This window comes from Anguilla rostrata, chromosome 4, assembly GCF_018555375.3.
Source record: "Anguilla rostrata isolate EN2019 chromosome 4, ASM1855537v3, whole genome shotgun sequence".
NCBI classification, from domain to species: domain Eukaryota; kingdom Metazoa; phylum Chordata; class Actinopteri; order Anguilliformes; family Anguillidae; genus Anguilla; species Anguilla rostrata.
The window spans coordinates 24905667-24929181 of NC_057936.1; the positions used below are offsets into that span (position 1 = coordinate 24905667).

Consider the following 23515-nt stretch of genomic DNA (forward strand, 5'->3'; position numbering starts at 1 on the left):
TAATCAAAAAATATAATTTTGTTCGACGTTTCAAAAGAAGTAGTGTTTTTAAACGGTATAGCTCTGATTGTGTTTAAATTATTTTGGGTGCAACTCTCTAAAATAATCTGTGCAGAGGTTCAAAGGTCAAATGCCTCGAAAGGAGGAGGGGCTTATCCGGCTTACTGCATAGTTGGATCACGTTTGAAAGATGGCGGTGAGTGAAATAGCAAGCCTGCTTGCAAGTTTCTATTTGATGCATGCTTCTGTTGTTAGTTTAAAAACAGCTGTGCCCTGGTGGCTAGAAATTAACGTAAATATTCTGTTTATAATCCTGATTTTAACTGTGGGTATCTTGCATGGGATATTTGCTAATTTTGCCTAATGAATTATCGTGTTATAGCTATGCTACCCTGTTAACGTTGTAATCAGGCTTCTCTAAATTTTCAGGACAAAGAAAAAAAGAAGAAGGAGAGTATATTCGACCTCTCAAAATACATCGATAAGACCATCCGAGTGAAATTTCAGGGAGGACGAGAAGGTAACCAAAGCAGCGATGTGCTTACTAGATGGTCAACAAGCAGAACTGGGTAGTCAACATTAACTTACTTTCACAACTTACTAATTCGTTTATTTCATTATGCAGCAAGCGGAGTCCTTAAAGGCTTTGATCCTCTATTGAACTTGGTGTTGGATGGCACGATAGAGTATATGCGAGGTAGGAACCACCAACAAACGATTGCCTTTATCTACCGTGAAAAGTTAACCTGTTCATGAAAGCGTGAAATTATTCATTTTGTTACACTGGAACAATATAATATAGTAACTTGTTAAACATGAGATCCGAACCAAAAATACAAACCCGCTATTTCTTCATAGCAACCCTGAAAAACAAACTGTGTGGATGTGCCTCAGAAATCCTTTACACTTGAAACCCTCTCTGTAGACCCAGATGATCAGTATAAACTGACGGAGGACACGCGACAACTGGGCCTGGTGGTGTGTCGAGGGACGTCCGTGGTGCTTATCTGTCCGCAGGACGGCATGGAGGCCATTCCGAATCCCTTTGTCCAGCAACAGGAGGGTTAGTGGAGTCCCCGCTATCCCTCGACCCTCCAACAATTATCAAGAACTGCTCTTACCTTTCGTTATTATCCTCATTTTGTCGGGAGTCATTAAAAGCTTTCTAGTTTCCTTTAAGTTATTAATGTACAAGTAGGTTACGTGTTTGATCCAGGAAGTATAAGAAAGATGACCAGGTGGTAGATGTAGATGTATTGATACATGCATGAAGAAAGATCATCAGAAACTCAAAGGGAGGGAACTTATGATTTGCTGCAAACAGTTATTCAAGAAAGGGTTGCATGTAATTCAGTTAATTTACCTGTTCAGCACTGACTCAAAAATAGAGCAAAATGACACTTGTTTGTACTTGTCCTTGAAATGTAGTTTTTTTTGTGGTTGTTTTTTTTTAAAAAAACTTTGTAACCCTTCCCCAAATCAAGTTGCTCTCATTTTAATTTTTTCTTTATTTTTTATAAATACATTTTTTATTGTATTTATCGTATTTGCTCATAGGTCCAGTGGGGGAGAGAAGCATTGTATACTTGGGGGGGGGGGGGGGGGGGGGGGGGAGATGTTAAGAGTATTAAAACACTTAATTTTGGTGTGTGGCTGGAAAGAAAATTTGGGGGTGGGGTGGAATGATTGATTTTGAGTAGCTTGTACATGGCCAGAATATTATCTATTCCTCAGAATGTTTGATTTGTAACTAAAATCATCACATGGTTTACTGGTTTTAGTCAAAAGGCCAGACATTACATGGTCATGAAATAAATGTTTTCATTTGTTTTGTCAGAAAAGTAAATTCAACTTTCATATATAATTTTGAGTGTTTCTGGCATAATTCCATTACTTGCAGTAATTTTGCATGGATTTACTATTACTTTAGCATTTTGATACAAAAAAATCAAGAAATTACAAAAAATGTGAAGTGAGGTAGGTGTTGAGGAATTGATGATCAAATGTAAAATTGGTAATTTAATGAAGCATGTTACCTAAAAAGATAGTATTTGCCCCGTTTCTGATTTCATTCTATTATTGATTGTAATTGATTCTATTATTGTATATTTGTCACCCTGAATTTTTTCTGATATTTAGTAATATCAGACAAAGGGAAACTGAATGAACACAAAACACTTTCTAAAAACAATTTGATTTATTTAATGAGTTTAAGTTCTCAAACACCCATGTGAAAAAGTAATATAATTTGATTCAGCTAATGGAACACAGCCAGTCTTGATTGCAGGCAGCCCGGTTGAATCTAAACCTCACTCATGTTCAACCTTGCCCTCAGTGTGAAGTGGTCACCATAAGCACACTATACCATGATAATAGGAAATTCCCACAGAGATGAAAGAAAAAAGTTGTTGAACTGTATCAGTCTGGACAGGGTTACAAAGCCATTTCTAATGCTTTTGTAAATGGGGCCCAATTACTCCCTGAAACTAAGATACTAAATGGTGAAAATCCAGTGGTATCAAAGGCCTATGGACACAAGCCTGTTTGTGTGTACAGCTGGTTTTGTGAGCGGTAAGGCAGGCTTGTGGGCTTTGCCGTAGGAGGTATATTTAGATGTTTATAAAATCCAAGTTGGCTTCCCTGTTAGTGACCGTGAAAGAGGCGCCAGGGGATATAAATACCTCCAAGCAGAGGCTTGTTTTAGTCAGAGGTAGGGAGAAGGGGGTGGAGACTAACTATGGCCTGCAAAAAGTCAGAGCAGGAGGTCTGTGATCTGAACACCACAACGTCCTCCAAGTTGCATGCTGGGGACTTGGACTCTGCCCACGAATACCCCTGCGTGACCTCTGAGGAGCTAGAGAGGGAGATGGTGCCAGACGTGGTCCTTCAGGTTGACACGGAGAGTTTCCTGGTGAACCGACAGAGGCTAGCAGGCTTGAGCCCTTACTTCCGGGCCCTGTTTTACGGGGGAGGCCTAGAGAGCACAAAGAGCCACATTGAGATCAAAGGGGTTCGCTTGGAACAATTCCGCACCCTGATGGAATACGCACGCAGCTCCATTTTGGCCTTGGACAGGGAGAATGTGCTGGCTATTCTGGAAACCGCAGACTACCTTCAGCTGGAGAAGGCAAGGTTGCTGTGCTGCAAGTTCCTGGAGAGGGAGCTGCACCTGAGTAACTGTCTGGGCATGATGGCCTACGCCTGGCAGCTGGGCTGCCTGGAACTGTATGCGGTGGCGCTGGAGGTGGCTCTCACCCACCTGCCTGCTCTGGCGTGCGAGGAGGACTTCATGTACCTGTCCAAGGAGAATGTGGCCGACCTCCTCTCAAGCGATGACCTGTTCCTGCCGCGGGAGGACTTTGCATTCGAGGTTGCCCTGCGCTGGGCGGCTTTCGACCCCAGCCGCGAGGATGACTTCCGGGAGCTGGCTGGGCTGGTGAGGCCTGAGTTCCTCAGTCTGTCTTACATCAGCGAACTGCTGACCAGTGTCAAGGGCTCTGACCCCCGTGCCAAGCTCATCTGCAAACTGGACTCCAACCCTCCGGCCAGCTGGGCTGAACCACGATCCGTGCCTCGACTCAGGCCCCAGGAGTCTCTCTACATGCTTGGTGGGCCCCATGACCATGACGAGCAGATGCTGTACCAGTTCCATCCCCATTGTGGGCTGTGGAAGTCCTGTGCACCCCTCAAAAGGAAACATCTCACACACTATGCTGTGGCAGCAGTAGGTAATGGTCCCTTTTTCAGTGGGAGCTGCAGATTCTCAAAGCGTCATGCGAAAACTAAAACTAATTCAGAAATTACCATTCCATTCCACTGTGGCTGCCTAACCCTGTTCCTGGAGATCTACCATCATGTAGGGTTTCATTTCAATCCTAATTTGGCACACCTGATTCTACCAATTATCAGCTCAACAAGACCTCAACTGTTGAATGAGGTGTGCTTTGTTAAGTTTGGAGTGAAAATGTACAGGACTGTAGATCTCCAGGAACAGGGCTGGGAAGCCCTGGTCTATTCTTACATGTGAACACTTACAGCTATGTGCATCAATATAATAAATGCTCAAGTGGGATTTATTAAATTAATACAAGTGGGTGATTTTGCTTTTGTCTGAAATGGTAGCTGTGTTCAAACAGCTTTATTTTCCTCAGGGGAAATTGTGGTTGTGACGGGGGGTCACTTCCTCGATGAGGTGGTGTGGTACAGCGTGGACTGGGTGCGAGTGTTCCAGTCTGCGCGAGGTAACTGGGTGGACGGACCCTCCATGCAGAAGTCCCGGCACAACCACTGCTCCGTGGGGCTCGGGTACGAGCTGTTTGTCCTGGGTGGCAGCATGGATGAGGGGCCCATAGCAGACGTGGAGCGGTTGATGCTGGGAGCAGAGAGCTGGGTGAACGTCAGCCCCATGGTGCGGGCAGTGGAGAGAGCGGCTGTGGTCGCCATGGGCTCCTGCATCTACATAGCCTGTGGCTTGGATGAAAATGGAGAGGTCTACAGTGGCATCCAAAGGTACCAGGTGCAGACGGACCAATGGGATGTAGTCTCCTACTCCCCACTCCCACGGTATGAAATTTATATCCTCAGCTGTCTTGGTCACTGGCTGTAATGTTGGCTCACCTTTAGCAAATATCTGTACATAAATACATGCATGTACAGCCAACAGAACAAGGTAGCAACTGCAAATTCTGGATGGATATCACTTTGTGGTATTAAAGTCTAGGTTAGTTGACAGTGCTGGACACTGAGGTGTATAGCTAAATGATGAGCCTACATGGACTGAATGGCCTGTTATGTTCTTTCCTAATTTACTATGTAGTATTTACTACAACTATGAGTTTGATTAATTGAGTATAAAGCACTGTGTCACTCTGGTTCTCACTGTCCAGCTTGCATCAGGAGCTCATGTAGTATACAATGTGTTAATTTAATTAGACCTAGTGGTAACCAACCATGTTCCTGGAGATCTACCACACTTGGTTTTCATTTCAACCCTAATTTGGCACACCTGACTCTAGCAGCTTAAGATATCTTAAGATATCTAGCTGTTAAATGAGGTGTGATTTGCTAGGGTTGGAGTGAAAACCTACAGGACAGTAGATCTCTAGGCACAGGGCTGGTTACCATTGAATTAGAAAAATTGAAGTCCCAAAGAAAAAATGACACATTGTACTTTCTGAAGTCTTTTTCCTTTAACTGCATAGTTTACTAAATCAATCCCAGGATTCTGTTCATAGTGTGAACTAAGCTAGGTGAATAAGCAGACCAGTTTTTCTTAGAGCTCTTCCTGACAGTTACAATAGCAGGCATGCAGCGCAGTTAGCCTAACTGTGAAACCTTTTTGTTCCTCCTGAAAAAACACTTTTCTTAGACACTAAATCTGGTCTTAATGGTTATCTTAACCTTAGGTATGACCTCCTTGCCACCAAACTGAACGGCGCGCTATACCTGTTTGGAGGTCAGGCCCTGCGACTAGACGTGACAACGGATGAGTGGACAGTTATAGAGGAAGTGTGTCTGGAGAAGAAATTCTTCACAGGCTGCAGCACTGCCAATGGCCAAGTATACCTGGTGGGGGAGCGTAAAGGTAACAAGACCCTCCCCAACATGGTGCTCCTGGACCCTTATACTGACACCTGTATAGAAATGGACAACAGCATCCCGTGTCCTCTACCAGTCCGTGGCTGTGTCACCATCAGGGTTACTTCCTGATATCAAGCCATGATAGGACTCAACTTGGGCCAGAAGTCTTGCCAGGCCAAGGTGCACAAAAACACCCCCTTCATGTGTGGATTTTCTCTGTGATTGACAGTCATTATCAAACCCTCCTCCTCCTCCTCTCTGGGTATTCTGGTGTGCCTCAGGTGGAAGTGGTAAGCTGTACACTGCATGCTTTTAATTCTGTTTAAATTATATCATTTAGTTAATCATAATCTATATGATCAGCTCTAACAAAAGCAGGTAACTTTGTTATTGATGTTTGTGTATATGCAAATACTTTTACAGTAGATATACAGAAATGGTTGATGTATGTTATTAATGCATGTGATCTGTTTTATGCACAAAATTTCTCTGGATGTACCAATATTGGTTGTACCAACACAAAACACAATGTGTCAATTTAATCAAAATGGATTTATTATTAATATTAAATGGATCACAAAGAGAAAAGACTTATGTGACATACTTTTAAAATTCTGGAACAACATTGACTAATATACAATAATTGCCTTGAGGAATGTTGTTTTCTATTTAAAATCTTTTAGAACACCTATTGGTCACAGAGATCAAATGTAACAGATCTAGCTAAAGCACAGCCAAATGCAATAAAGTCGTTTTAATAGAAAAATGGACCATGGAACAAATGGTAGATATTATGTATCACTATACACTAACTGCATAAAATTAGCAGCTAGAAGATAAAAACACAACCCTAGAAACAAGTCACTCAAGTTTCAGTCGTGTACACTTAACAAATCTGAATGACATTCAGTTCTGTTTTTTGCAATGTGAATTTCTGGAAAGAAAAAATGTGTCTACAGTATAAAAAATAATTACATTTAAACAATTAAAGCATTTTTCTTAGCATTTTTGACTTAGACTGATATATCATAGCCAAAGTACAATACAAATTTGATTCAGAACATAATTATTTATACCATTTAAGCAAAGAAATAAAAAGCAGTATCATTTTTAGACTTAAATGGTGCAAAATGGCAGTCAACATAAAACAGACAGCTATATTTACAGCGAATTTGTATAAATCATATAGCCTCATAGTACTGTCCCAAAAATAACAGTATGAGGAAAGAGTATCCTGGCAACTATCTATTCTCACAATTCCCTGTATACTTCTGTAAACCACTAAATGAACGGAAAGTCGAGAGCTTTCCATGTCTGTGCTATTAAACATATTTTTCATCTCATCAAAATGCAGCAACATGCTATTCAAGCCCTTATCCCATATCTTTAGTTATCAACAGCATGTCTGTGCTCTGTCCATTTTAAACCTGCATTAACTGGAAGATTGAACCTCACTGTAATGGATTCAATTAAGAAGTATGCATTGTCAATAAAAAGAACAACTAAGTGTAAACAATTAAATAAATTAAGTGTGGGTCTGTACTATTTACATTTGCATCTTTATGGAAAGTGGAGCCTCAAATCACCAAGCACCAGTTTTACCTGCTGAAGTTGCAGGTCCTCTTACCCCTCACTAGGGGGTGCTATTACATTGTCATTGCCCAGACAGCATGAAGCAAATCGGTGACAAATGCAACAGGAACATCACCAAAAGCTTTAAAATGGCTCAGTGCACAAAATGATAGTATTACGCAAACAAACGACCAATTTGGGCTAAAATACATACATTTATAATAAATAATTGTGGCACTGTTCCAAAAACAATGACAACTGAAGAATTTTCCAATTGTTTTGAGATTGACTCAAATGTTGGACTGGGGGGGGGTTCCATAAAGAAGATATGAGGTCACAGTTCTAACTGTTGAGATTGCACACCTGCATGTTCCAGACAGAATAAATAAACAGGCCATTCAAAAATAAAGGTAATCTTGATAATGAAGTTCTTAAAGGTGAGGCCTTACAAATAGCTTCGCACCGCTTCTCTGCATCTGGTGCAAGGCAGATTAGTTGATTCTGAAGATTACAGCAAATGCAATGCAGGGAACTGTCACACTAGGGCAGAAATAACAGATTCAACTGCCTGATCTATTCACTGCTCAACAGTCATTCAGTACTTTTACACACAGTACATGCTTTTCTATGAATATCCCTTTAAAACAAACTGCAGACAAAACAGATTAAGCCTGGGACAAAATATTCACACCAAACAAACATCCCATGTTAAGAGGCAACTGAACAAAAGCATGATCATATGCAGAAGGGCCAAATAAAATAACTCTTAAAGCCACAATTTTTACCTGTACTTCAAAGTAAGCAATTTGAAACAGTAAATGGGGCATGTCATAGAAGTTCTGTATGAGCACATGTATGGCTCGTATATCACCATGGTATGTAATATTAAGACAGGAATAAGAAAGCATATGTTCTCAAAGTCTGACCTCATAGGGGGAGGGTACGATACTATCTTGCTTTAGGGAGCCTGCTACTTCTATTGCTCCTCTGTTTGGTTAAGTTTTTGAGGACACAGTTGTCAGACAGCGTGGTGAATTTGGAGTTTAGGGCATCTTTTCTTTGCTCCCAGCTGGACTCTTCTTTGTCATCATCTTCATCCTCTTTCTCCTGCTGCTCGTCTTCCTCCTCAAACTCACTCTCCTCGTCACTGCGTTCGTCGCGCTCCACCTGCAGGACGAGAAACTCTTTCACTCTGATGCTTGGCTATGGTGTTGGGAACTATTCAGGACCATTCCTGATGGGTCTGTAAAGACTCTATTCGATTCTATTTATTTTGGATAGCGTTTTTAGCTGCGACCGGCAGCTCCATAGCTCTGTCTGTCTGTCTGTCGGTTGGTCGGTTGGTCCACAAAAGTGTCCCACCCTGCAGCGGCCACAGTTTTTGCCCCAGGAGGCTGAAATTTGGCATGGACGTTGGTCAAGACTGAAGGTAGAGTTGAGTAACTTTCAGGCCAATTGACCAAGAGGGGGCGTGGTGATGGGCGTGGCCTATCACAAAAAGGCGCATAACTCCCGAATGGATTCACAGATTTGCACAAGATTTTGTGGAAAGGTTGGTTATGAGCCAAAGAAGAGGTCACGTGTTTGTGTGAGGGTGTGTGCATAGATGCATGCACACATGGATGCATGCGCGTGTGCGGTCGCAGCTGTTGCGGATTCGCACTTGTTTTTCACAGGGAACTGTCACCAAGATTCTTTACAGAGAAACGGAAGGAACAGCTATATCCTGCGATCTGCCTGTTCTGTGCCATGGTTCCTCACAGTTCCTGTGGCTCATGGATTCACTCAGCTCACCTTGCCCATGAAGGCAAATTTGTAGATCATGCGGACGATCAGCCAGGCCCAGAAGATATGGAGTGCCTGGAGTACCAGCAGGAGGGCGTTGAAGACGTAGTAGCCGAAGAAGGGGTCGAACACATCCAGGAACAAGAACAGGGTTGAGTGGATGACTCTAAAAGATCAGAAATGCAAAGAGAAAAAGAAGCACAAAAAACCACACCTTAAAACATTGAAACATTGGGTCATCCTAAGCCTGTAAACATGTAAATTCACCATGCAGGTTTCCTCAGGCTATTTACATACAATAATATACAGTAGTGCTGATGGCCCTGGTGATTAAATTCACATCAGACTATCTGGTGTTAAACACCTATCTGTGTGACCATCTTCCTCTCTCACTCTTCCACTGGCGCCATTTTGAAGCAAACATCTTACCTGAATGGAAATATCAGCAGACGCGTGACCAGGAAGACTACTGCAAAGGCGACAAACAAGGTGTCACAGGTCTTCCTCCAGCCGGCATAGTTGAACATCTTGGCAGACTGTGGAGAAAGTGCACATGTACAGTGACTGTCCATTCAGATGTCTCAGAGACAGGTCTTCAAGATAAACAACACTGGGCCCGTATTCTTAAGCATTCCAAATGAGCACGATGATGATCCCTAGCAAGATAGCACCCATCCCATTTAGATAAGTGTGGAAGATAAAGATATCCAGTTCTTCAGGTCAGACCAACTGCTATCACTTAGATATATTTACTACAATGTATAGATGTATTTTCCATAATTCAGTTACCATTTCCTGGTAACATACCAAAAGTACAATTTTATTAAACCTGATATAAGGCTGCTATGTGACTAATGTGTGCTATTGCTGTCTGGAGAGGGAGTTCATTTGTGTTAAATTGCATTCTACGCACCAGCATAATCCATCAATGCAGCCCAACTACCAGCCAACATTTCTCGCCTCTGATAAGCAGGCTTCATTTACTGAAGTGTGAACAGAGGCCACAGCATCAGTAAGTCAAAAGACAAACCATGCATATTTCATGTACCCATGGCTGAGACAGACAATGATTACTTTGAGATAATATCGGTGAAATACTACACCATTACAAGTAATAGTTCCCGGACAACACTTCCTTGAGAAAAGGAACAGCTAAAGAATTTTTAATACCCTTGCTGAGCAACAGGTTTGAATTGCGAACAAGGGGACTTCAGGCAGAAAGTAATAAACTAATTGTCTAGTGCTGGCAATAATGCTACACTAACTGAAAGCCTGGGATCACCATGACCCATCATAGGTATTCCTTCCAAATAAAACAGACAATTTAATTAATGCACCAAACATGTACACAGGGTTGCTTTCTCCACCATGCTACTGGGAAACCTATTGGCTTTACATTACTATTGGATCACTAACCTGATTGCTTCTGTTAGCATTTTGCTTAGTGGCTCAAAGTCACAGAACAATTATTGGCTATGTCCAAGCGATTTGTCTGAATCCATAAGTGAAAACGTGGTGAAGAGCATGTTGGATAATCTGTAGGCGGAAACATACCTCCATCAGGAAATCTGAGGAGTCGTGAACAAGCATCACAATGGTGCCGACACGCACATAGTTGCAGCTGTAAGATAATCCAATCAGGAAAATGGTGGCAATGTGGTGAATGATCTGCTCTTTAAAATCCTGCAGACAAACAAAATCCCAAGATATCACTGTGTGTGAATAAACCATATATCTAGAAAACATGGTTGCGAATAATGAGGAAATTAAGAAAACCTGCATGTGTATTCAAAATGCATTGGCCTGATTCTTTTTAATGCACATTACAATGGCATATTGAATCTCCATAGTGACCCATTTATTAGAAATAAGGACAGAGTTTACTTCCCCAATGAATCTCCACCCCAATGAATTGCAAATAAAAAATATAACGCCTGAAACAAAATACTCACACGAAACTAATATCCCACGTTAACAGGCAAGTAAACAAACACAATCATATGCCGAAGGGCCACATGAAATCACTCTTGAAAGTCACAATTTTCACAAGCGAAACGAGCCATTTCAGCCAGTGAACGGGCCGCTTTGTAGAGGTCACACTGAAAGAGTGAGGTCACACTGAAAGAGTGTGAGTGGGACGATGTGCGGGAGAGCAGGCGCAGGGCTTCAGAGCAAGATGTAGCGTGCAAGATCATGCTATCGGGAGGTCTTTTGTTTTTCCATGTGCCGAGCTGAGGCAGGCGCAGCACTGCGGCATTGTGGGAGGAGGTGCAGCCTCCTCAGGGACACAGGTGTGAAAGATAATGGGGGGTATCTCATTACCAAACATCCCCTTTGGCCACTTACTGCACAAACTAACGATAGTTCAAGTTAATGACCACATCCAAACTGATACTTTGAAACTGTTTTCAAAGTCAACAGGGCAACTTTAAATAATTGATAGGACTGAAACTATGAAAGCTAGATTGCACTAAATGAACAAATACGGTATTACATTTAAAAAGTGATCAAAGTAACATTTGATCTTGTAAGGTCATTCTTACATACAAAGGCTTGCTTAAATAAGTTAAATTCTGCCAGACTGACCAAGCTAAACAGCTGAATGCCATTTTTATTACTGCCAAACTAGCTTAAGACCATGTTCTGTTTAGGGTCCTCAATGGTGTATCATGAAAGCACCAGCCATTGATGCAACAATGCAGCCCATGTTCCAGGAAAGAATCCTAGCGTTACTGTTGCCAACTGTTGGCAGAGGGTTCCATGGGGTGTTGCAAAACTTCTCTACACCTTAGTCAACTCTTTATGTATGACCATATCACTCTGTATTTTACATTGTGCATGCACTGTATTAATACGCTGGAGTCATATGTTTAACAAACGAATGAAAAAGGAAACACATGCATGTGATGTGATGACTTTTACAAATGATCTTTTAAAAAAATTGTAGATCCATTCCATTAAGCAAATGTCCTCCACTCATGTCCTCCATACGAGGGTGTGTTAGCATGTGCAGTCTCTGAAATGAGTGCAATCAGCAGCTACTTATTATTAAGCCATAGGTCGCATAAGGCGCCCCAACTGAAGACTCAGAAGACCCACGTCATGCAAAATGTATTATTCCTGTCTGTTTCCAGTGTGGAACTGAAGACCAATAGATGTAACGTAAACATACAAACTGAAAGGAAGCTGCGTGAATGAAGCTCAGGGAATACGTGTTTCCTTTGACCTGGGTGTGGGTGCGAACATATTTAGCTGGGCTGTGATAGTAAAGCTATGGAGAGGCAGGATATATTTCAATGTGGGAAGCAGCTTGGCACAGGTTGGTGAGACTTACTTTTCGCTTGACGTCCACAGAAATGCAGAGCACCAGGGACCAGTAGAAGCCCAGCTCCAAAGTGTAGTACCAGTACTGAGCCTCAGTAATAGCCTGTGGAGACCAGGAGAGACAAACGTGTACCAGTGGTAAACTGCAAGCCCTCCTAGACAGGAAGGGGTTTACAGGAAGGTTATCTGTGCTGGAGCAGATAAACCACAAGACTATCACCAATGCCCAGGTCCCACTGGATATCCACCCTTCCTGGGAGGGTACGCTACCTGCAGCCCATGCACTGCGGTGCTCAGGAGAAACACACTTGGGAGCACACCTTTCAGAACGAGGAGATGTTTTCTAACATACAACAACTCAGTATTTCGCACGGCCTGAGCGCATGACTCTGATCAACAAGGGTGTAAAAATCTTGTTAGGTGTAGCTTTAAGTACAAAGCATCTCCTGACAGTTACAGTGGGAGTACTCGTCTCATGGCCAGGCATAGAGGAAATTTGCCCTTCAGCCGAAAAATGACATCTCCAGGTTTCAGACGTGAAATGTACACCTCGCAGAGCTCAGCAGAATACAATAGAGGGAAGTTTGCAGAGCCATTCAATCACACAAATTCTTATCCTTTTGACTGAAAAGGGGGAAATCACCAAAGCCAACAAAAGTAATGTCAACAGCAAACAGAAATCCGACTGAGAACGTTTTGAAATATTGGCTGCTTCTTCTTTTGTGCGGGGTCATATGGTAACCTATTTTGAGTGAACACCAGTCCTTTTAAATAACACTACAAAGGTCAGAGAAACAGTGAGACAGTGGCCAAATAATGCATCCATAAGGATGTGAACTGTGCAGCCCATTTTGTCTGGTTGTTCACCAAGAGCCAGGAGTGCATACTCACTTGGTAGGGGTATCCATTCCAACACTCTTTAGAATCCCAGAACCAGGGTTTCTGTGGAGCAGAAGAAAAAAGTCAGAGGTCACACAGGACTTTAGACTTGGAGAGACAGGGAGGCAGACAAGGAAAGCTCACATTAACAGTAACTGAACCATCAAGTACCTGTAATTAATAACTGTAACATCCTGTTCTAGATTGCATATCCAAGATATTCAGGGATATTTTTCGTAATTACTACTGTGTGAATGATTTGAAAGGTACCTGGTTCAACTGCAGACCATAACCACAGTTATAAATGGCTAAATGAAAGTCAGCTTCAAATACTCACATCAATCAGAGATGCAAGACCAGCCAAAAAAGCAACGAGGTAGAAGACAAACCTCCAGCTGCAAAACCAAAAGAGTATGGTTTTGGGGGATGCATTTCAGCTACTTCAAATGATTTGACTGAAACTGACTACAATTGAGGGCAATTTTTCATGTCAAAAGACCATCACTTTCGACAGCATGTAATCATCTTTACTGAGCACAGAAAAAACAGCAGATTCCAACTCACCAGGCCTCGCAGAACTTCTTGGTGTTGCGAGGCCTGTCCTGGTTTCTGCGTTGACGGAACCAGGTCTCAACCTGTCTATGAGTGATGTCACACTGCTGGGCCAAGGTTATGATCTCACTCTAAACACAGAAGAAGGTAGCAGCATAAGACTCATCTTCACACCCTCCATGCAAGTGAGTTCTCCTTCAAGACCCTCCCCAAAGCTCAACACAAAGGCCGGTTTTCACAATAATATGGTTTCATCAACTGACTGAGGCTCCATTGACACCCAAGCAAGTCATCAGGCCAAAGGCTGCCAATTAATGATGATTCACAAGCCCGGCCCAACCCTTTTGGCAATAAGGTTACATAGCCTGCAATTTGGTCAAAATCTGCCACACCATATGACCACACCTCAGTGTGGATAGGGTGGATCAACTCCATATTAATGCCCATAATTTTGGATGAGATGTTGGATGTCAAGTGTCCACATATGTCTGGCCATGTAGGGTACATGTCTCTACCTGCTGTAACAGAACACAGAATAATTAGATCCGAACAGATGTGATGAGTTTTTGGCAGAGTGAGAAAGGGAAACTAACCACAATGGCACAATGCATATTGATAACAATGAAGATGTGCCACCATTCCTTATCTGACCATATTGTTATATCAAGTCAAATAGCAAAGCTCTCCTCTTATCCCCCATCTTAACATCAAGGATTCACAGCATCAATTAGCCAAGCAGCATCCTGTCCCCTTGCTGTTCTGTTGTTGTACAGCATAATTTCTCTTGGGTGACCCAAGCAATAGGAAAAAGAGATGCCTGTATGCTGTATGAAGCACTCCCACAAGTTTACTGCTGCAAACAACATTTCAACCTGCAGCAATCTTCTATGGGTATAGTAGCAGTTACAGTGTCAGCGTGAGAAGTTGTTTACACTGTTAAACTTGCAGAGGGGCATTTAATGAAGTGTCTGGTTAGAAGTCCAATACATACCCTAGGCACCTGTGTAGTGTTTCAGATGTGTGCACACCACCTCTCTTTTCGAATAAAGCAAGGCCCAGTGTTGCACGTTAATTGTAGAAATAGACCTGCAACACTGGGCCTCAACATTGGTTAACATTATGAAATTATCACTTAACCCAGTAGCCTTACACTATCTTTCTCTTCAATTCCCCTATCTTGGTGTAACATACACTGTCCCCTCCCCTTCTTGAGACACAGGGCTCAGGTTTTTATCAGGGGTGTTCACCAGCCATGTGATAGTTAATTACCCTAAAAGCCTTTGTACAGTATTGGTAAAAAAGCAGTGCAACCTGTGTTACAGTACGCCTGTTGGATTGTCGAGGCGCCTGATCTCAAATACTCTAGTAGAAATCATTTCTGTGTTCAAGGCACAGAACGTTTACTAACATAATTACATTGCACCCGCTTAGCAGCAGACGCTTCAGCCCAGACTGACGTACAATGTGAGATAAGCACAAAAGCATTCACCTCTTTAACATGAGCAATAGTGTCTGACCTGGCGAACAACATTCCCAGACCAGCCCAGGGCTCCCAATTCAGGAGCAATAGCTCCTGAAAATGCATGTGTGCTAACTGGAAACATAATTTAGGAGTGCATCTACTAACAGGGGTGCATTAGTGGGCCCATGAATTTTTCAACTTAGGAGCATATGTGCTCCTTGGCAAAATATTAGCATTCAGCCCTGTAGCCAGTATGGACATATTGTTACTAAAACACTAGCACAAAGAAGAGAGCCTAAAATCATAACTTGACTTAGTACAAAAGGTGGGAGCGCTCGATGGTGCGCACGCTGTCTGAAGAGGCGGGTCTTCAGTCCGCGTCGGAGGAAGGCCAGCGATTCTACAGTCATGATCAGCACACCAAGTTTCCCCCCCCCCCCCCACCACTGAGGCCTCGTGCCTGGGAGGATAACTGCACACACCCCTGGACAAGAGCACCTGGCAACCTCACGAATAATGTATAATAAGTGCCTGAGAAGCCAGTGTCTAGTCAGCCCTGTGAGTGGAAAACATACACCAGAGGAACAATGACTGAGACAGAGCACCTGCAGGCGTGAGATTTGCAAATGGTCCAGGAAATGAGCTGAGCATATACACAGAGATATGGGGCCCCTCCCCTCCTATAAATGAAAACATGCACACATGTCCTTCCTGGTCCCAAACACAGCTACAAGCTCAACAGTCTCATTTGCACAATTAATAGTGCCGCAGGTCCCTGCTCCCCAAACGCCCCCCCAAACAAAAACAACAAGAAAGAATGGTGCACCTGCACATGGAAATTTGGCGGCTAGAAAGATGCAGACAGGGAGACGACACACCCATTTAGGGCCAGACGCACGCCTGCCTGCACATGCAAGCCCTGAGCACAACAGGTAATTCCACCCCAGCAAATCAAATGGGTGGAATCGTTTCCACGTGAGTTCGGTTACAGCACATTTACGGCTTTAAAATAGCCGTGCAAAGGCACATTACCATCATACCATGGCCCTTAGTACAGGAGTATCCCTAACGCACCTGGCATCATTCAAGTCATATTTTTATGGAAACATTTCCCCCATTCTAATAAATTCCTTCATGCAACTCAAGCACAAAAAAACAGGCCTTTGACAGAATGATAACTACTGATTGTCCAGCAGTGTCCTGTGGCTGAGCTTCTGTTTTAAGGTATATTATAGTGTCTATATGGTGAAACGTGCCATTTGGACACTTTTCACAATGCACAACTTTCACAAAAAAAAAAAAAAAAAACATACAACACCCATGTGAGTTCTGAGACTTAGTTGTCATTTTATTATTTGCGGTCACATACTTTTCACCCCAAGTGACTAATAACAATCCCAACCCAACACCCAAACAAACTGTCTCCTTGTAAGATTCCGTTAATTTCTCTAATCTGAGCGATGGCGGTTCACGTTTTTGCATTTATTTCAAATCTGAACTAATTTTCCTGACTAAATACAGAATCCATATTGTACACTGCCTAACCACATAGCAACCCCCCCGGGCTGTAAACCCATTGTGAAGCTGAACCAGCTGCAGGTGAAGTAGAAGACAGGTGTATCTTCACATGGAACTGTTGCATCCTGTGAGCTGGGATTAGTCACACAAAATCTGAGGTTCACTGGATGGGGACACTCACCTTAGAAGGCTGGCGGCTGCTCTGGGTGTAAAAGGCCTCCAGCTTTGGGACAGGCGCAGCTCGAGCCTGAATTCGATCCCGTACGCCCAGCTGTCTGCTTAAGGGGAGAGCCACTGCCCTGATGGTATTGGTGTGGGTGGAAGGGTGGGGATGGGGAGAGAATTCATTAACCATTTTAATGAATACTGAATATCTGCACATTTACTAATTTATTAGTGATACCTTCTTAATTATTCAGTTTTGAAGGCCCTTGGCACTGGAGCACAAAACAGCCTCTCCAGACAGAGAAACTCAGCACTGAGACTGTGAGACACATAAGGAAACTGTGGCAACACCATCCAAGGACGGTGTGTAAGTGTGTGTCTGTAAGTGTGTGTGTGTGTACATGTGTGTGTGCGTGTGTGCATGTGCGTGTGTGTATGTGTGCATGTTTGCATGCATGTGTGTTTGCATGTCTGATGTGGCAGTCACCTGGAAAGGCAGTAGTTGATGTGGGAAGTGCATCAGTGGGACATGAGAAGGTCAGGGAGGATTTGCATTCAGGTTCAGGGATCTCCAATTACAGAAGCTCGACAGTGCTACAGAGGCCCCACCCAGCTGCCTGCCAATCACCTGACAGCACAGCTTCCCCTCCACCTCTACGATGTTACCCTACAAATGACATCACAAGCATCCTGGCCATACCACCCGACCCCCCCCCCCCAATAGCCCTGACAGTGTCCCTATGAAACCCCATACAGGGGCAGACACACTGGCTTGATGGCACTTGCAACAGTGTGGCTTAATGGTTAAGGATGCTGCTTCTGTACCCCCAAGCAGCACATTTAGCATCAAAGGCTTCAGCAAATATCCAGCTGGGGTGTAAGTAAAATGAATGTGATCAGTTGAAGTTGCTGTGGATTGCTAATGGTGTTTGCTACAAGGCTAAAATGTAAAAAGAAAGAAAAAAAAACGGCAGCACTACACATTTCCTCTTCTGAATTCTCTTCGATCAGCCCTGCCCAGGTAGGACATGAGGAAGGACATGATCAGGAAATGCAAAAATTTGTGCAAAAATACCCCACCCGTACCTCCTCACCAATACTTCTCAGCTTCCCTTCACCTGTTCTCACCAGTGGTGGAATGAACTCCCCATTCCTGTACAAACCCCTCGCCTACCTATCTTCTGTCGTAGTCTGAAGACACATCTCTAACTAACATTAACACCTTACTTCTCTGCGGGGCTATCCACAATCAAGTAGCACTTTCATGTAACGCTTGCATGTTCTATCTTGATCTACCAGTACTTTCATGTAGCACTTGTGTCTTGATCTTGATGTTGTAGTTCTTTGTCATGTCTCTTGTAAACATGCTTCACTTCCAGCCTAAGACTTAATCTAGAGACTTAGCCATCCGCAATATGTACATCACCAGGGCAGAGATAACGTCAGCCGATCCCCCAGGAAACCGCAAGCGCGGTGCGCATCTAACGGAGATCTACCCGCCACAAAACTGTCTGGTGACACACCCCTGGAAACGCGGCTGGGTCAATTCCCCAACACTCACCTCTCGAAGACGTAACGGAGAGCAATGAATCCCAGCGCCACGGGCAGGGTGACCAAAAGATCGCGGGGCAGAGGATACTGCGAGTCCTTGCTGCTTTCTATGTCCTTCCAGGTGATTCCAGGGGGTAACCAGTACTCTTGTCGCCATAGCCACTGATCCATCAGTGCCTCCATCTTGCGGGGGCAAAGTAATAATTAGCCGAGAGACTGCCAAGGTGATACCAGGAATGGCGATATTTAACCCTCTGACTCACTTGGGGACCTGCAAGGATGTGCCAAAATATGTGATATAAAACCTTTGTGTGTGAGAACATGAATGGTAGATTAAAAAATAGCCCCCCCACCCCCCTGACATACCGATTCAAATGTTGCGTGACATATTGAATGCACTTAATAGCTGGGTATATATCCGTTGACAGTATGACGTCATGTGAACAAACACCCTATAATGTAGACGCAAAAATATAGGCTAGGTGTTTTAAAAAAAAATCAGAAGATGCGATGAAAACAAATATTTTGGTGCAACAAAAACACATATATCTCATTGTCCTGAATAAAATATCTCATTTTTGAGAGGTATAGGCTTGGAATATACAAAACTCTGTTACACTCTATTAGTAAGAAAACGTTACATTCTAAAACAGAAAAACGAGTACCTCCTGCCAAACCCCAAATATAACGCATATTAATTCTCGTGTTCCAGTGATCTATTGGTGTTCCAATTAATTGGTTTATTGACAATCCCCTATAAGAAATGACGTGGGCAACCAGTCAAACAAATTACATCAATTTCACGCGTGGAGAGCGTGTCATATATGCCCATTCAAATCCGCGACGCATATATCACTCGGAGAGCGAAAACAGATATAAAATCCATCGAGGACATCAACTTTGCACGCCTTCATTACAAATTGAGCCGTTACGCAGCCTAGAGTAGGCTATTGAATGTTATCTGATGTAATTTTTATTATTTAGCAAGTAGGCTATACACAAATATGTGAACGAGTAGCCTAATATTTACCTGTTTGTTCTCCAATTACGGAAACGGCGGCGGTACAGTGTTAAGTGGTACAGTCAGCAACTGAGGAAGGCTGGTGATGTCTTTGAATCGGTTACTGCGTCTTCGTACTGATATAGTGACAGCCCCGTGTTGTTGCGCACACCTACGCTCACTGTCCCTTGTTACTCGCTGAACATTGCCGTTCTTCTCAGCTAAGAAAACTGCTGTTAAAAGATAATAGCATAAATGTATTAATATACCTAAAGACAAATGCGTTGCTTTTTTATTTTGACAAATGATATAAAATCGCCGTAGTATACGCTACGTACGAGTCTTATACCAGACTACGTTTATATATTGTACGGTTAGTTTAACGGCTTCAATTACAAAGTAATTTAGGAAAGAGAAACGCTATTTGTAAGCGTTTGTAACAGTCCTATTGCGTTCCGTTAAGAATTTTCCTATTTAATTCGGTAAAAATATAAAGCCATAGTCTACATTTGAATAAAAAACCTGCGACCGCCGACTATTTGGGAAGAAGCGCCCTCTACCGCGCGTACATGACATAGTTCTACAAGCATAGAATAATACTATGAACGCGGTCACAGTTGCAAATTTAATATTTCCAAAAAAAGTGGTCAAGATGTTCTGAATTCAACCCCGAGACGTCAATTTTAGTTTCCATTCCAAGATTCTTTATATCTTTACTGAGCCATAGATTTGTCTGACCGCTGGCCTCATACCCTTTTTTGGTCAATCAGTACAGGAAGATGACCACTGTTATATAAAACTATTCAAACCACCATATCACAACCTGGGTTGGGTCAAGTTAAGACGAGTTAAACTCACGTCAATTCTCATAGACTCCAGTGAACCACCAAGTTCAGTAGTATTATCCGCTGCTTTCCCTTGAAATAGAAGTTATAGTAATTTGAGAGAATTTAAAGTATCCGTAATATGAGAACAGAGATGCCTGAAGCACTAGCGTAGCCAGAAAAAAGACTGTGGGTGTGCATCAGAAAAAACTGGGTGTGGCACATCTAATATTCTCTACAACACAGAGTAGGCTAGACTGATGAGAACCTACACAAAAATATAACCATCCATTTCTCTCCATATAGGCTTGCCTACAACATAGCCATAACACAGTATAAAAAGTGCTTTAGTCATTGTACAGTCCATTCTTTGATTATTACTTTAAACGTCACAGTGCAATCATTCTTTACATAGGCTTATCAAATAAAACAAAATAGGCCTACAATAGAATAGATAACAACTAGGCAAGACTAGAATCTACACAGCATTCCCCCAAATGACATTTACATGAAACTTTATTGGGACACAGCCTACCTGTGCAAGCTGACAGCTTGAAGGGCAAGACGGCATGGCTTGGCCTTAAATGATTCAATTATTTAATTAGACTCTGTAAGTTCCCTTTCAAACGTCAGCAACGAGAGACTATTTAGTCTTCCTGTGGGCATGGTTGCTTTGCTGCTGGATTTTATCCTGTTTACTGCTGAGAACAGGCGCTCCACGGAACAGCTTGTAACAGCATGAAATAAACTGTTAATGTTGGGGAATACGTCTTTATCTAAGACTTCAATTAGGGACGGGTATGAGTGACCCCCATTCACATTTCGTTTGATCAGTTGCCCAAATACTGTTAGTTCAGGCCCTTCCATTCCAAGTCCATAATGTTTGCTTGGAGCCCGTAGTATTTCCATCTGGCCAAACGAGTCTTACGCGGGCAGCAGGGAGGCAGCAGCCTTCATTACTCCATAGGAGTCGCACTGAAAACGGTTGTTCAGTTCCATAAGCTGTCTGTCAAGAATCGAAATCCACAATGAATGCAAATCCAAGTCACTCCTAATGGGCGCAGACCTTCCCACTGTAGAAGTCACATGCGAATTGGCAAACCTGGAAGGTAATCTCCTGTTACGGGCGCCTGCAACGTCCCAGTTCTGCACATCGTTTTTCTTCATGACGTCATCAGTAAGCCCGATTATTCTCTCAAATTCCCCATCCGAGTTATTCCTAAATGTAGCAAAAGTTTCTTTGAGGCCTTCAATCACGTGGATGCAATCAGTAACCGAAACAGATGAGGACTGTAGGCCTTTTGCTGCAAAATCACTGGCACTGAACAGCTTAGAAAATGCCACAAGGAGAAAGATGAATCTCTTGGTCTGTATTTGTTGCAAGAGAGACTCGGTGTCTACTTTGGTCTGGCCAGAGCCTTCTGCAACCTCACTATTTGTAGTCTAAATAAGGTGCAAGATCTGAGTTGTGTGCTGTTCGAAAATGTTTTACATATTACTGCCATTTCTGAGACACATTTAGATGCATCTATAGAAGACACTGAAGTGGCAATACAAGGGTATAACATATTCAGACATGACAGAAATAAGCATGGAGGAGGTGTAGCCTTTTACATGCAAGATCATATACCGGTCAAAATAAGAAAGGACCTAAATGCACCAGGTGTGGAAGTGTTGTGGCTACAGGTTCATCTACCTCATCTTAAACCCATATTTAGTGGGCTGTTGCTACAAACCACCTAGCTCTAATATACAGTACCTTGAGGACATACGCACAATGCTACAGACAGTCACTGATACTGACAGAGAAATATATTTTGTTGGAGACCTTAACATTGACTGGTTCTCCAATACATGAACACTGAAAAAAGTTATGTAGCTAGTGTATGTAATTTATCCCAGGTTAATATCAGGTGTTCAGGAATGTCCTCTTCAACTTGTATAGATCATTTTATCACTAATTCTGTGGATATATGTTCAAAGGTTGTATCTGTACCAGTAGGCTTCAGTGATCATAACATCATTGCAGTGGCAAGGAAAACAGAGGTTCCTAAAGCTGGGCCCAAAGCGATATACAAAAGAATTTATAAAAAAAATTTGTGAAAATGCATTTGTTGAAGACATGAATAAGATACAGTGGGATACTGTGGTCAAATTAACTCATACAGAGGCTGCCTTACAATTATTTATGCAACTGTTTTTATCTACTTGACAAACATGCTCCTATCAGAAAACTAACTGTCAGAACCACTAAAGCCCCTTGGCTTGATTTGGAGTTGAGAAGCTGTATGACAGAGAGGGACCAACTGAAAAAAGCTGCTATCATATCTGGTAGCTCAGCTGATTGGCAGGCTTACCGTTCACTGAGAAACAAAGTCACAAAAATGAATAAAATATAGAAAAAGCAATATTATCAATCCAAGACTGAGGAGATTGAGGGTGACAGTAAAAAGTTATGGAGGACCCTTAATGAAGTAATGGGTGAAGATAAAATGAATAAATTTATCATTTATTGAATCTGGTGGTGGATTTATTACCAAACCTCAAGATATAGCTAATTATTTTAATAATTATTTTATAGGTAAAGTGGATACAATAAGAAATCAAATGTTGCCAGTGAATGGTAAGCTGTCTGAGTCACTAATTAAACAACATATTATGTACGACAAAAAATGTGAATTTGACTTTACCAATATAAGTACAGAAGAAATGGAAAAGCTTCTCTTATCATTGCAGTGTGATAAACCTTGTGGCTATGACAATCTGGATGGTAAATTAATCCCAGCTGTCAGCTGGGATTGTGGCACAGCCACTGTGTCATATATTTAATTTATGTCTGAATGAAGGTGTTTATCCACAAATTTGGAAAATAGCAAAGGTTACTCCTCTACCAAAAAATAGCAAGGAGTCATTTACTGGACCAAATAGTTGGCCTATTAGTATTTTGCCTGCTTTAAGCAAACTTATGGAGGTTATTATATTTAAACAGATTCAGCATTACTTCTCTGAAAACAGTATCAACTCTGAATTCCAACATGCATATAAGGTGGGTTACTCAACATGTACAGCTTTAACACAATTAACAGATGATTGGTTAAAACAAACTGACAGAAAATTAATGGTGGGTACTTTATTGCTGGACTTCAGTGCAGCTTTTGATCTTATAGACCATGAGCTACTTCTCGTCCAACTATCTGCATATGGATTCAAAACTTCAGCTATCAATTGGATGGAAAATTATTTATCTAACAGACAACAGTGTGTTTTGTTTAACGGTACCCTGCCAAGTATTAAATCACTACA

The 23515-nt window shown here is 42.4% G+C and overlaps 2 protein-coding genes across 10 annotated transcripts; one reads left to right on the forward strand and one right to left on the reverse strand.

Annotated features, from left to right (window-relative positions):
- The first annotated feature begins 60 nt into the window (after positions 1–60).
- Positions 61–6474, forward strand: lsm7 (LSM7 homolog, U6 small nuclear RNA and mRNA degradation associated). 6 transcript variants are annotated; one of them, XM_064331724.1, is made up of 6 exons: positions 61–196; positions 430–520; positions 626–697; positions 926–1063; positions 4152–4563; positions 5406–6474. In XM_064331724.1, the coding sequence occupies exons 1-6, from the start codon at positions 191–193 to the stop codon at positions 5707–5709; spliced, it is 1023 nt and encodes a 340-aa protein (XP_064187794.1). In that variant the 5' UTR covers positions 61–190; the 3' UTR covers positions 5710–6474. The 6 variants fall into 6 exon arrangements, 5 of the variants coding, with proteins under 5 accessions (XP_064187794.1, XP_064187792.1, XP_064187793.1 ...); XM_064331722.1 differs by having other exon boundaries at positions 112–292; XM_064331723.1 differs by lacking the exon at positions 61–196 and adding an exon at positions 201–325.
- LOC135252993 (ceramide synthase 2-like) lies at positions 6114–20374 on the reverse strand. Of its 4 annotated transcripts, none has more exons than XM_064331726.1 (11): positions 20247–20374; positions 18399–18571; positions 16854–16971; positions 13705–13823; positions 13478–13535; positions 13153–13203; positions 12272–12364; positions 10492–10620; positions 9367–9473; positions 8947–9103; positions 6114–8319 (listed from the first exon to the last, which is right to left on the reverse strand). In XM_064331726.1, exons 1-11 carry the CDS (start codon positions 20256–20258, stop codon positions 8101–8103), a joined length of 1236 nt encoding a protein of 411 aa, XP_064187796.1. In that variant the 5' UTR covers positions 20259–20374; the 3' UTR covers positions 6114–8100. The 4 variants fall into 4 exon arrangements, with proteins under 4 accessions (XP_064187796.1, XP_064187797.1, XP_064187798.1 ...); XM_064331727.1 differs by lacking the exon at positions 20247–20374 and adding an exon at positions 19419–19921; XM_064331728.1 differs by lacking the exon at positions 20247–20374 and adding an exon at positions 19419–19921 and having other exon boundaries at positions 18399–18659.
- Between the last annotated feature and the right edge of the window lie 3141 nt (positions 20375–23515).

Excerpts from the sequence above, each read along its gene's own strand:
- lsm7 (XM_064331720.1), top strand. The coding sequence starts at position 2,738 with ATGGCCTGCAAAAAGTCAGAGCAGGAGGTCTGTGATCTGAACACCACA. Across the intron at positions 3,729-4,151 it reads CTATGCTGTGGCAGCAGTAG|GGGAAATTGTGGTTGTGACG; the intron begins GTAATGGTCCCT and ends TATTTTCCTCAG. Across the intron at positions 4,564-5,405 it reads TCCTACTCCCCACTCCCACG|GTATGACCTCCTTGCCACCA; the intron begins GTATGAAATTTA and ends TCTTAACCTTAG.
- LOC135252993 (XM_064331726.1), bottom strand. Across the intron at positions 13,536-13,704 it reads AAGAAGTTCTGCGAGGCCTG|CTGGAGGTTTGTCTTCTACC; the intron begins GTGAGTTGGAAT and ends TTGGTTTTGCAG. Across the intron at positions 12,365-13,152 it reads GGAATGGATACCCCTACCAA|GCTATTACTGAGGCTCAGTA; the intron begins GTGAGTATGCAC and ends TGGTCTCCACAG.